The sequence below is a fragment of the Pinus tabuliformis genome, chromosome 6 (assembly GCF_031772625.1).
Source record: "Pinus tabuliformis cultivar Carrire ecotype Pingquan chromosome 6, CPIR1, whole genome shotgun sequence".
Classification (NCBI taxonomy): Eukaryota; Viridiplantae; Streptophyta; class Pinopsida; order Pinales; family Pinaceae; genus Pinus; species Pinus tabuliformis.
The window spans coordinates 1,268,977,416-1,268,990,384 of NC_142292.1; the positions used below are offsets into that span (position 1 = coordinate 1,268,977,416).

At 35.3% G+C, this 12,969-nt stretch overlaps 1 protein-coding gene and 2 pseudogenes across 3 annotated transcripts; all 3 read right to left on the reverse strand.

Annotated features, from left to right (window-relative positions):
* Window positions 1-4,266: 4,266 nt before the first annotated feature.
* LOC149263275 (non-specific lipid-transfer protein 4 pseudogene) lies at window positions 4,267-6,711 on the reverse strand (annotated as a pseudogene). The gene is made up of 3 exons (XR_016249629.1): window positions 6,612-6,711; window positions 4,498-4,789; window positions 4,267-4,397 (listed from the first exon to the last, which is right to left on the reverse strand). The product of XR_016249629.1 is annotated as a non-specific lipid-transfer protein 4 pseudogene (transcript).
* A 257-nt stretch (window positions 6,712-6,968) lies between these two features.
* Window positions 6,969-8,780, reverse strand: LOC149263276 (G2/mitotic-specific cyclin S13-7-like). The gene is made up of 7 exons (XM_089387535.1): window positions 8,682-8,780; window positions 8,499-8,588; window positions 8,223-8,384; window positions 7,964-8,023; window positions 7,771-7,869; window positions 7,415-7,593; window positions 6,969-7,125 (listed from the first exon to the last, which is right to left on the reverse strand). Exons 2-7 carry the CDS (start codon window positions 8,529-8,531, stop codon window positions 6,969-6,971), a joined length of 690 nt encoding a protein of 229 aa, XP_089243661.1. The 5' UTR covers window positions 8,532-8,588; window positions 8,682-8,780.
* On the reverse strand, window positions 8,766-11,917 carry LOC149263277 (G2/mitotic-specific cyclin S13-7-like; annotated as a pseudogene). Its single transcript, XR_016249658.1, has 11 exons — window positions 11,766-11,917; window positions 11,570-11,627; window positions 11,005-11,284; window positions 10,815-10,909; window positions 10,631-10,720; window positions 10,362-10,523; window positions 10,175-10,234; window positions 9,982-10,079; window positions 9,617-9,795; window positions 9,040-9,325; window positions 8,766-8,798 (listed from the first exon to the last, which is right to left on the reverse strand). The product of XR_016249658.1 is annotated as a G2/mitotic-specific cyclin S13-7-like (transcript).
* Between the last annotated feature and the right edge of the window lie 1,052 nt (window positions 11,918-12,969).

Sequence of the window (12,969 nt, forward strand, 5' to 3'; positions counted from 1 at the left end):
AGATTATCTTTTTAAGAGTTGTAGAACTTGTTGTTGATGTTCAATGTGATCTTCCTCTGCTTGAACCTTAGAATTTTCTCTTAAATATGATGTAATGGATGGTGGATGATATCCATAAAGTGCCATAAATGGGGTCATTTTCGCCGTAGTATGGAAGGAACTGTTATACCACCATTCAGCTAGAGGTAACCACTTGACCCATTGTGTTTGGTTATCATATACAAAGCAATGAAGATATCCTTTGAAAAATTTGTTCACTATCTCATTTTTCCGGTTAGATTGAGGAGGATAAGATGGGATATGAGCTAATTGAGTACCAAGACAAGAAAACAATTCCATCCAAAAATTTCCTGGGATCTTTGTCATTTACAATAATCTTTGTATTTCCATGTAACTTTTGAATTGTTTCCATAAATGCAGTAGCAACTGTAATGGCTTTAAAATGATGAGATAATGCATAAAAGTGTGTATACTTGGTAAGTCTATCAACTACCACCATGATGGCACTCTTTCTTTCATACTTGGGTAAACCTCTGATAAAATCCATTGATACCTCCGCCTAATGTTAACTTGGAATAGCTAAAGGTTGTAACAGGCTTGGGGTCTTAATTGTCTAAGCTTTATTTTGTTTGCAAACCAAACATTCTTTAACAAACTTCTGAATATTAGATTTAAGGCCATCCCAAAAATATTTGTGGTAAGTTTTTAAAAATCCTGAGAGGTGCGCACTTCCAAAATAATTTTTTGCTTGAGTTGGGATTCTTACAAAGATATAAACGACCATTTGTGTACCATAATGAATCATTTTTCCAGCTAAATATATTAGATGTATTGGGATCAAATTATATGAGATATATACCAGTGTACTAATGACTGTGTGGAGTTTAGAGTGAATTGGTTAGTTTGTGTGGTTTAGTATCAAATTTTATAAAAAAGAAGTTGAGGTTTTTTGGGATTTAAACCATAGTTGCCAAATTCGCCCGAATCGGGCTAAAAAAATTGAAAATTCGCCAATTTGATACGAATACCGTATTATTCGATGAAATTCGATTCAGTTTTCAAGGATAAGTGGTTGGATAAGCCGTTAAATGAAAAATTAAATGCCTCAAAATCCGCGGTTGGTGGTTTAAGTAGACGGCACAAATAGTGGTAGGATAGCATCACAATGGAATAGGAAAGTTTATAATTTTCCAACTTCATTATTGTTTTCATGGGTTAAAAAGCCACTAAAATAGGAAAAGGAAGAATCTCTTACATTGAATTGTAAAAGTTTGTTAATTTGTAATTGATGTTAATTTTGCAATCACTGATTTGATGAAATTTTAGATATTTTTAAAAATGTTTATATTTATTATGAAGGATTTTAGATAAATCAGTTTTAAAATTAGAAAAATATTTTAGATTTAAATTTAGAAATAAAGAAGTATTGAAGGGAAGTGAAGTTTTTATGGTGAATTGTATTTGTAAATTTATTATATTATCTAGTTTATTGGATGTTATCCAAAATTCAAATAAATTTAGAAAAAACTAGGCTGAAAATATTGTGTTACAACAACAAAAAAAATTTAAAATGATAGTTTTTAAGATATAGAGTGTCTAATTTTTTTCGAATTTTTATCATATCGAATTCAAATTGGAACTTGATGACTATGATTTAAACTATCTCAAAATGTGAGACTGTTTTCAAAATTCTGATGATAGCATTCCAGCGATGAGTAAATTATTCTTCCCTTTAATATAAATACTGAACTAAACCCATGGAAAAAAAACCAAAGTTATTTGCCGTTGTCAAAATTATTTGAGTTTCATAACAGCCCTGCATTTGCCATTGGCATACATATGACAATAAGTACTATGAAAAAGACTTGTGATAATCAGTTGTTTCTCTTCTCATTATTATATCATACATATCATCAGGGAATACAAATGATAGAGGTATAATCTTACTCAAACTGTAGCCACTTCCTTTTTTCTTGCTTGTCTAACGGCATCTTCAACATAACCGGTGGTGATATAATGTTGAACAGCTAACGGAAGCATCTGGCCGTCGTGTGGAAAGTAATGAAGGATTCAGGTCAACTATTTTCGAAATGGTTATTGTAATACTTGAAATTGATATCTTTTCAGATATAGATGGCCTAAATTTCAAAGAAGCTCATGATGCATGAAGTTGTTAGATTTCCTAACCATGAAACTATTGAATTATCATTTGTTAAATAAGTCAAATTTATTTTATATTCAAGTACCTAGGATTTGAGTTCACAATTTATTTTTCTTTGCAAATTCTGGTGAAAAGGATTGAAAAAGGATTTAAATTTTTTCCCAAAAACAAACACAAGGGCTACTGAATGATTGCTTTATAAATTATGACTCATCTCCGTCGTCCAAAGAATGATTGCTTTATAAATTATGACTCATCTCCGTCGTCCAAAGAACATTCTTAAACAATAAAAAAATACAATGGATCACTACTTGAGTTCAAAAAATCATATAACGTAAAATTTAATGGCAGAGACATCAATTGTGATCCGCCAATATGGGTAGGTTTCTTCGCGCTGATTCGCACTGCTTCGGCATTCCTTTTTACCGCCAAATTTATAAAACAAAAGCTTCACTGTCAAATTTAAATTTAAAGAACTTAAAGTTCAAATTCATGTAAGACAACCAATACCTATAGAGACCATGTAAGACATTTAAACCTTCAAAAAATCAATACTCTTCCCATATTCAGCACAATACTACATTTAAACAGATTTGCAGCACAATATTACATATTAAACCGATTTGCAGACCAAAATATAAACAGATCAAATCCCGAACCACCTGGATTTTACTCCATAAAACACAAAAGAACCTCCAAAATACCAAGAAAACAGAAGTTAAGACAGATGGGTAAAAACAAATCCCATATCCAACCATACAGCGACCAATTTGGAGCAGATTCCGGCCATTAGAAAAAACCAAAAAAGCACAGACCAGACTTTCAAAGCTGATACCTCCTCCTGCTTCTGATTGCTTTAGCTGCGGCAACCCAACCGTAACCGCGACTTTAAAAGAAAATGCTGTCAGAGGAGGAGGCTTGGCAACTGTTTTGTAGCTTTCGGAGTGGGAATGTTCCACGGGAAATAGACACAGGAAATTGAGGACATGGCCGGGCAAATAGCAGCGGAGCACGCCGCCGTGGGGTTAGCAGCTTCCCCGTGACAAAAGAAAGGCAGGGGAGAAGCTCAAATATGGCACTAGTGCACGACATGCCACCTTTTGCTCCTCTAATGAATGAACTCGCGAATATTCACAATATTATTTGAGATCAAATTTACTATTTTTTTTTTATAGTATTGAGTAATCATTGGGAACGCAAGTCAAGAATTAGGTAACAAATTTAGTTTAATGGTTATGTCATCCCCACAAGTTACAGCATATAGTTCTTTCTTAAAGTGCATAAAGGCAATGTCATTCACACCACAAAGTTACGGCATATAGTTCTTTCTTAAAGTGCACAAAGGCAATGTCATTCACTCCATGTACATTAATCTGCAAAGTTGTATTAATATTGTCACTACAATAATATATAAAATTGCAACAAAATGCAACCCATTATTAAGTTCTAATATGGATCTGTAATTGTTGCTTCAATTCGCTAGTCACAATATAGGAATATATGTGAATAATATTTTTTGAAAATGTCACTAGATGAACCATATATTTAGTAATCGCAAAATGTAACATATCAGATTTTTTGTTTTATTTATGTGCGATAAGAGACCCCTCTTCGTAACGATTTTTCCACTTAGTCTATGAAAGTGTTCATATCCCATCTCTGAATTTAAATTTATAACCTCAAAAAACACGAGAATCAAAACAAAAGATTAAAATTACCAAACTTAACGAAATTCATTATTTTTTTTATTTACTCAATTTCAAATATCAACATAGACAAATTACAAACAAGTCACCAGAAACACGTCTAAACCTAAACTCAGTGAAGAAATGAAATCCTGCAATCATGTGCCAAGTTGTACAACTGTTGATACTTACTAATGTATCCATGAACCATCAATGTCAAAATCAATCAATATTCAATATTTTATAGTAGGTTCAGCACCCACCCACTTTACAGTGGAGAAAAGCTCTTCCCACAAAAATGCTTCACGCGATAACTTAAATATTTTATAATTGGTTTAAAACAAGACTTTTATCGTAACACAGACACCACCATGGCAATTTGGAGTAATATCTTTTTATTATATCAAACTGTAAAATATGACAACAAAGAGAAGAGGCCATCCCATTGGACGTCCTGATTACACTAGTTTATTTATTGTTATTATAGGATTTTATTCATTCGGCTGCAGTCCTCTCCTTGTCTGTTGCTCGGCGGAGCTGATTAGTGGATCCTGTAATCAAAACCATAAACACTTTAAAGCTGCACACTTATATCAATTCACAAGTAGCAATGAAAACCAATACTAATAAAAGAAGGCAAATAATGAGTACGTGTCACAGGTGATGGAAGTGCTAATGGGAACGCCGACGTTGACGCCACAGAGCGATGGTATGTTGGCGACATTGGTGGAGTCGTAGGAGGAGGAAGCAGCCGCAGATTTGATGCATTTACACACCGCTTGCCTGTCCAGAGAAGAGGTCGCCGCAGCAATCAGACTCTTAACGCTGTTGCAGCACGCCGCCGTGGGGTTGCCAGAGTCCCCCGTGACAAAAGAAAGGCAGGGGAGAAGATCAAAGATGGCACTAATGCACGAGATGCCACCTTCTGCCACGCCTATTGTTGCTGCTTATCCTCATCTTTTACAACATAAACCCTAATTATCAAAAGGAATGTGGACAATTCATTGCCTTGGTCTGCAGCAGAACCCATGTATATATACATAATTTTTGTGCATGAAATAGTGTTTAATGGGTTTAGACTTCTTGTGAGACACGATGGATCGATGTGTAACTCAACTGAAAACGCAAATAGTGGGGAAAAGGAGAGTAGGAATCTTTCCTTTCAGAAGTCTATTTCAGTGGATAGACTTCTTTGAATATCAATGTTTTGCTTCCCATTCTTTTCAGATTGTGACGAAATGTAAATTTCAGTGGATAAACTTCTTTGAATAACAACGTTTCGATTATTTACTCTTTGTATTTTGAGGTAGTGGCGTGGGATGTGCACTGAAATAGAGTTGTTGCAATTTTAGTCATCCAGAACACGAATGACAACTATATTAACCAACCCAAAAGCACTATTCATGAATCAATTTGCACTTCATATTTCTTTGCTGTAGTGTTATACACTGTACAGTGGAGTTGGACGTATGGTAACAATATAATTTGAGTTTTGGAGTTGGGGAGAATTCACTGAATAAGTGAGCGTTACAAAGTATTTGTTGTTTTTAGTTAAACAACATCCAATGAAGACCTAAATGAGCGAGGGTGGGGCCATTACATATAACCGTGGAGTTGGACGAATGGTTCAATAAAATTTGAATTTTGAACTCCCAGGCGGATTCACTGAATAAGTGAGCATTACAAAGTATTTGTTGTTTTTAATTAAACAACATAGCTTTGAGAAATTAAATTAGCGAGGGTGGGGTCATTACATATAATCACGGCAGATGAGCAAGCCAGCAATAATCGCAGCAAAGTAGATAGAAAGAAATGAAACAAAACGATTTCCTTAACTTCTATATTATTCATTTTTATCACTCCTATGGCTTTCTCTGGGTTAGTGTACATGCAGCTTAAGTTAAACTCTAATTTTTTCATGTGATGTGCATTTAGTTAGCCTTCAGTGCTTACATGTGTATCACTACTACATGTAGGGGGTTTTAAGACAATATTTAAGACAATATTTGAGTCAATTGTCTTAACTTAAGACAAAAAGAAACTTGTGTATTGTCTTAAATATTGTCTCTAAGCGGGTGTCTCAAAATATAATGTCTCAAAAATTTGTCTCTATAAAGACAATATAGAACACATATTATTATTGTCTCTATAAAGACAAGAATTATTGTCTATTAAGAGACAATTTGATTTGTCTCTCTAGAGACAATTTGATTTGTCTCTCTAGAGACAACTTCATTTGTGTCTCTTTAGAGACAATTACATTTTTGTCTTTTTAGAGACAATAGCTGAGATTAAAAACATATTGTCTCTATAGAGACAATATGTCCATAATTCAAACTATTGTCTCTCTAGAGACAATATAAAAAATTATTTAAAAATAAATAAATGTCCATAATTCAAACTATTGTCTCTCTAGAGACAATATAAAAAATTATTTAAAAAAAATAAATGTCCATAATTCAAACTATTGTCTCTCTAGAGACAATATAAAAAATTATTTAAAAATAAATAAATAAAATCATTTTGAATGTCTGCTGGTCATGCCTTCCATTATGTCTATCGATCCAAATAATTTTCTTAGCCTGAATAGAAGATTCTTCAACCACGCTTCTGTATTCTACTCTATAACCACGAGGCCTCTTGTTTTGGCCCCATTGTAGGAGAAGATCTCCTCGTTCTGCAATGCAATGCCTTGAGGGCTGGTTTTCTTGGCTAGTCTTTCTATCTTCACTCTTCTCACGGAACGGTTCTGGAATGGAGTTTACGTATTCGAGAGCTTTCTGGTGGTTCCCGTTGTTGCTTGTCGGTGACCCTCCTTTCGTCCTTACTGTCTTTCCTTCCAAAGGGTACTGGGATGGATCCCATTTAAAATCCTTCCATTCTCAAGGTTTTCTTCCTTCTTGCATAGTTTCACGTGTGTCTTTTTTGCATTACTCATCAACATAGAATCCGCGCTAGCCCCTTGATATCTGCACAAAGGAATCACAAGTGTAACATAAATTTTTGGCCACAGATTTAGTTTGCAGGTTGAATAGGACAAAATATATGCAACAGAGCTTCATTTTAGAACATATAGGCCACCTTCAATTAGACTCCAAAAGTAAATCTGGTGCACATATTCATCAGTTGTTGGAACTGCAATTGTCTTCAACAGATAACTTGGCAGGGCTTAAAAAAGAAACATAGCCAAAAAATGGATCTGAATACTTCTTATGAACAGCTCTCAGCTTATTTCCTCCCGCATTTAGGTGAAAATCAACCATGAAATACGCACATTCCCTGGAACAATGCACATAAATGTTATTACCTCAATGTACAGAGTTAACAAAATGTGCGTATGCCTCCAGATGCTTAGTATGCGCGTTAGTATTAGATAAAGATTCAATTCATACAGGGTGTTAGTAGCTGAGTTCCAACATATAGTTGACCAAGACACAATGTTCTAGCCATAGTTGATTACCAATGCCTGCTTGTAATTGATGAAGAAATCTAAAATGTCCAGGAGTAGGATTTCTTTAGAAGGGTAAAATCACTAAAAGCATGATGCTTTAAAAATTTTAAGGCTTACTTTAGGTCTGCTTCAGAGTAGCCTGTATGAAGGGTAAGTGTTTTGTTCCAACATGGATCCTTCCTCAAAGTGCATCGAGCAGTGTAGACAGCAGCAGCAGCAAGCATTGATGGACTGTACTTGCTCATTATGTACTGAAGCAAACACAGTTCAACCAAGAAGAATGCCAGATTTTCCATCTGAATAATAGATAGTACAACTTGTCAGTACAACAAGGTATTATTAGGAATAAAATGAAGAAAAGTAATTTAAAACATGAATGGTAGATTTTATGAGGCATTTTCGAAAGTAGATTTGATCAATGCCACACAGGCTGCTTTCAACAATATAAAAAGTGGTGTCGTTCAAAACTTTACCACTTTGTTGGAATCAACTGCCTTTAGAAACCTGAGGAGGAATACATATGGAGTGGGAACTGTAAGCTTGAAGTTTAGTTGCTTTAATATCGTAGACTCCTACTAAGAGTTATTATCAATTGATTAGTCAATCTGAATGTTTGGATACTATGTTGCAATCAATGACAAAGAATTATCAGTTAGAGCTAATTACCATGGCCACTATCTGTTCTGACGTGCATTCATTTGGGAAGATGCAGATGAAGTCATTGACCTGTAGCCAAGTATAAACCAACTCTTATCAATATTGTGTTACCTATTATAATATAATTTTTGTGTTGATTCTAGCATAAAGCGTAATCTTCTGTAGGAGTAGATATTGCTGGTGTATGTACTTTTATACAGCCAACAAAGTCTTCTTTTAATTAGATATATACACATCCTTTCTTACAGATGTCAGCAAGTCATCCTACCTGTGGAGGACAAACTTCTTCATATTTGCTAGCTATAAACATTGCAACGATAGCAAGTAATGGCAAATTCTTCCTTGCAATACTCTGAATAGAAAGGTATCTGTCAATGATGTTCACAGTGAGATACAATGTCTCTGGCATTAATTCCAATTCCAGATGCACCTGAAAATTTTAAGATTTTGATGTCAGGCCTAAGAGATAGACCATATAAATCTCTTTTAGATCTAAGTTTGACAGCAAATGGAAGTTGGAACTAGCATAGGAACAAATTTGTACCTCCACCAACCAATCAATCACGACTGCCCTCATCTTTGCGTTGATTTTAACCTAGTTTCTCATATAATCTGGAGGTACGCAACTCACGTCCTGGGCATACATGAATGCCAAATTTTAGTTAAGGAAAATAAAACTTTACCTTCACCCTAACAAGAAACTGCAATCATTGACAGAGAAACATACCTCAATTGTCCTGTAGAATTTGTATATATCTTCAATGTATTCAACAACTACCAATTGGTTTTCAATATTTCCATCATCAATGCTAGGAAGCACCTAATGGGAATTCCTGAATGCATCCTGAAATACATTCATCAAGATTATTAATCATTTTCAGCCGACTTACATCATAAATAAACACAACACTAACTTGAGGTTATCAAGATAACTAATCATTTTCATCCAACTTACAACATGACTAAACACAAAGCTATCTTAAGGTTATAAAACTTGCTAGTAATTTGGAGTGGACATGGATACTCTTTGGTTTGTGTATATTTGTTGAACAAGAACAAGAAAAGTATAAGAGAGTGACACAGACCTCACTTTGAGATGTTAGCATTGCAGTCAATGATGGTGCAGTGTGTTTCCTGGCTTTCAGTTGGCTAGGTCTTTCTAATCCCCCTTCTTGTGCACTTGAGTCGATGTTATCACTAATACAAATGACAGCGTCATTGCTGGTGGTGCAACTGTCATCATTGGGTAAGTTGGCAAGGCATAAAAAAGCAACATAGCCATGACATGGATCTGAATACTTCTCATGAACATATCTCAGCTCATTTCTTCCTGCACTTAAGTGGAAGTCAACCATGAAGTTTGCACATTCCCTGGAACAAGTAAATCAAATGTTATTCCTTAACAACGTACAGGGTTAACTAAATGTGCACACACCCCAGACAGTTTGATGTGCACATTTGTCAATCTTTCCCATATGTAGAATTAGATACAATTTCAGACAGGTTGCCAGTAAATTAGTGTTGTAGCAGGTCCACTAGGTTTTGGATATATAATCTACAGATTGTGTAATTCATGGAAATTCCTAAGATATTTAGGAGTAAGTATCCTTTGGAAGGTTAAACTCATTAAAAGCATGGTGCCTTGAGAACTAGAAGACTTACTTGAGATCTTCTTTTGAGTAGCCTGTGTGAAGAGCAAGTGTTTTACTCCAACATGGATCCTTCTTCAAAGTGCATTGAGCAGTGTAGACAGCAGCAGCAGCAAGGATTGATGGACTGTATTTGATCATTTTGTAATGAAGCAAACACAACTCAACCAAGTAAAATGCTAGATTTTCTATCTGAACCATGCGATAATACATTTTAATTTTTAACAGTAAAGGAGAGGATTATTAGGAAATACAATGAAGAAAAGACATTTAAACCAAAATCTCAATTTTCCAGAAGCATTTTGAAAGTCAATTTGATCAATACATCAGAAGATTATTCTGACAATACAAAAGAAACAGTGGAGTTCATCACTTTACCACTCTGTCAGGACCAGCTGCCTTGAGAAACCTGACAAGGAATACATATGGAGTGGGAACGTAAGATTGAATTCCAATCGATTTAATATTGTATGCTCCTGCCAAGTATCATTATCAATGTATCACTCACACTGAATCTTTAAAATCTATTGTAATTAAATGAAACAGAAAGATATCAGCTAGAGATAATTACCATGGCTACTATCATTTTGGATGTGTATTGGTATCCTGAGATGCAGATCAATTCATTGACCTGTAACCAAATATGAATTGATTCTTCTTATGTCAATATTCAACAGCCAACTAGGTATTCTATCAATTAGATATATGCAAAAGGTTTCCTTACAGTCATGCTTATGGATGTCAGTAAGTCATCCTACCTGAGGAGTGCAGGTATCTTGAAATTTGCAAGCTATAAACATCGCAGTGATACCCACTAATTGTAATTCCCACTTCCTAGCAATATAAATAGAAAGGTATCTATCCATAATGTTTACAGTGAGATACAATGTTTCTGGCATTAGTTCACATTTGTGATGCACCTGCAAAATTTAATATTTCGAGGTAAAGCCTAAGAAATTGCCCACATAAAGTTCTTCTAGATCCAACATTGGCAGCAAACGAAGTTAGGATAGGAACTAATTTGTACCTGTATCAACCAATCAATCAGGGTTGCCCTCATTGTCTCATTGATTTCATCCTGCCTTTTCATATAATCTAGAGGTACACGGCTCATGTTCTGGACATACGGGACTGCCAATGATTACTAAATGAAAATTAAAAATTTACCTTCACATTCACACAAATCTCCAATCATTGATAGAGAAACATACCTCAATCTTCTGATAGGACTTGTATATGTCTCCAACATATTCTGCAACTGCTAATTGGTTTCCGAGGTCTCCATCATCAATGCTAGGGAGAACCTCTTGAACGTCCTGAAATACCCCCATCAAAATTATTAATCATTTTTATCCAAACTACATAATAGATAAACAGAAATCAATCTTACAGCTATAAAACCTCTTAGTAATTGGGCGTGGATGTGGGTACCTTTGGCTGATAGCACCGCAGTCTGTGACTGTGCTATGGGTTTCATTGCTTTGAGTTGGCTAGATGTTTGTAATCCCCCATCTTGTGCACTTGAGTCTACGCTATCACCGATAGAAACTACATTATCCTTCTTTCTAGCAGTGTCATTCTCAGCCTTCCTTCTGACAATCCGCCTCTGTTTGTTTCCCCGGACTGCCTTTGCCTCTGCTTTGGCTCCTGCCTTAACAACAATATCATCTGCTTGGAATTGCTGGAATCAAAATGGGAAAATTAAAGAGTGAGATTCCATGCTTGGGCTCACAGAAAATAGAGAACAGAATGAGTCCCATGAAATGAAAACAAAGAGCAACAAATTAAACATGCCTAGAAAAACAAAATACTAGGCAGGAAGATCGAAAAAGCAGGTGGCTGAACACAGAGGTTTTGCCTGGTTGCTAGTTCAATTCCCCAGGAGATTGTCCTTTATAAACGGTAGACCTAGTTCTTTAAAAAAAATAATAATTCAGCTTGCTTAATTGACTCTGATTAAACTTACCTGAGTGCTGGGATTGGCTCCCTTGTTGGCATTGACAACCAAGTTTACTCTAGACCTCCTGAAACAGTAGTCAATCCAATAGTGTAGGACTTGACATTAGAAGCAGAGGCCACCAAATAGAAAGAAACAAAAACCCAGCAGCAGATTGATTCAATTTATACATCTAAAGGATAATAAATAACATAAAACAACATACTCCATCACCACATCTTTGTTGATATTGCATTTGGGGTTCCGAGCTCCCACCACATTGCCAATGTCTCCTAACACCTTCCTATTATTGTTGCCTTGCTGTGCTTTTTGATTGGGTGCAACCATTGCAAGGCCTGCCATTTTGCGCGCACATGATTTCATGGAAAAACAAACTAAAAAATCAGCTTAAAATGCAGTTTTTCTATGGGTCTTCAAAACATGGGCTTCAGGATTAGCCAGGCAGATATTTCCTATATCAATTACTGACAGCCAAAAACATGCAACCCAAATCTGAAGGGCCATCCCCCACATTTTCATCACATTTTATCTTAAACGGCCAATTTTCAATCACAAAATAGAAACAGTAGGGAGTTGATCCTCAAATTCCAAGCCTGTTTGAAGAGATTGAATTTGAAGGAAAAGATACAGAAAGTTACGGCACATTCGAAGCTGATATGAGGCTGTATACTGCGCTACAGCAAAAGGTAAGAATTAATTACTGAGATATCTACATACTGTTTTAAAAGTTCAATTCCAAGTAAATCTTGAAAAATTCTTGCCTCCATAATCCAGTTAACCATCAGAAGGCGTTGTTTTCCTATCGCGTCGGTCAATTGAGTATTAATACTGTCCAACAGATGACCTTGAAACAACGGTTTCTTACGCTCTCTTGCTTTAAATTTCTGAAATGTATCCTCGTCTTCATCCTCAGTGCATATATAGTCCTACACAGTACAAGAAACAAAAGCACTGTGAATTGAAAGTTCAACTTATAAAAACAGAAACCTATCGGTTCATCAAAAGTTTTGGCTTTTCACATCTTGTTTCATAACAAAGTTCTTTACAAATCATTTTTCAAATATCAGCCTGGCACGAGATCAATGAGGAACTTGATTTGACAGTTATTTTAATTAACAAAGTTTTAGCTGGGAACAGAAATTGTATTTGCTGTAAATGAAAATAAAGCGTAATGATCAAAGTTATAAGCTTCGCGAGTTCTTGATTTTCATTCCTTTAATGTTCAGATGAGAATTTAGAAAAGGAAAAAAAAAGACAAACTCCAAATCTAATGTTACCTGTAAATAGTCGGAAAATACTTCATTACCACGACGAGATTATGTATACTCTCCACATTCCAGATCAACTATAGTTAATGGAAGACATCCAATGAGTCGTTCCCACAAAACTGGAGATGCATCAAATGATAT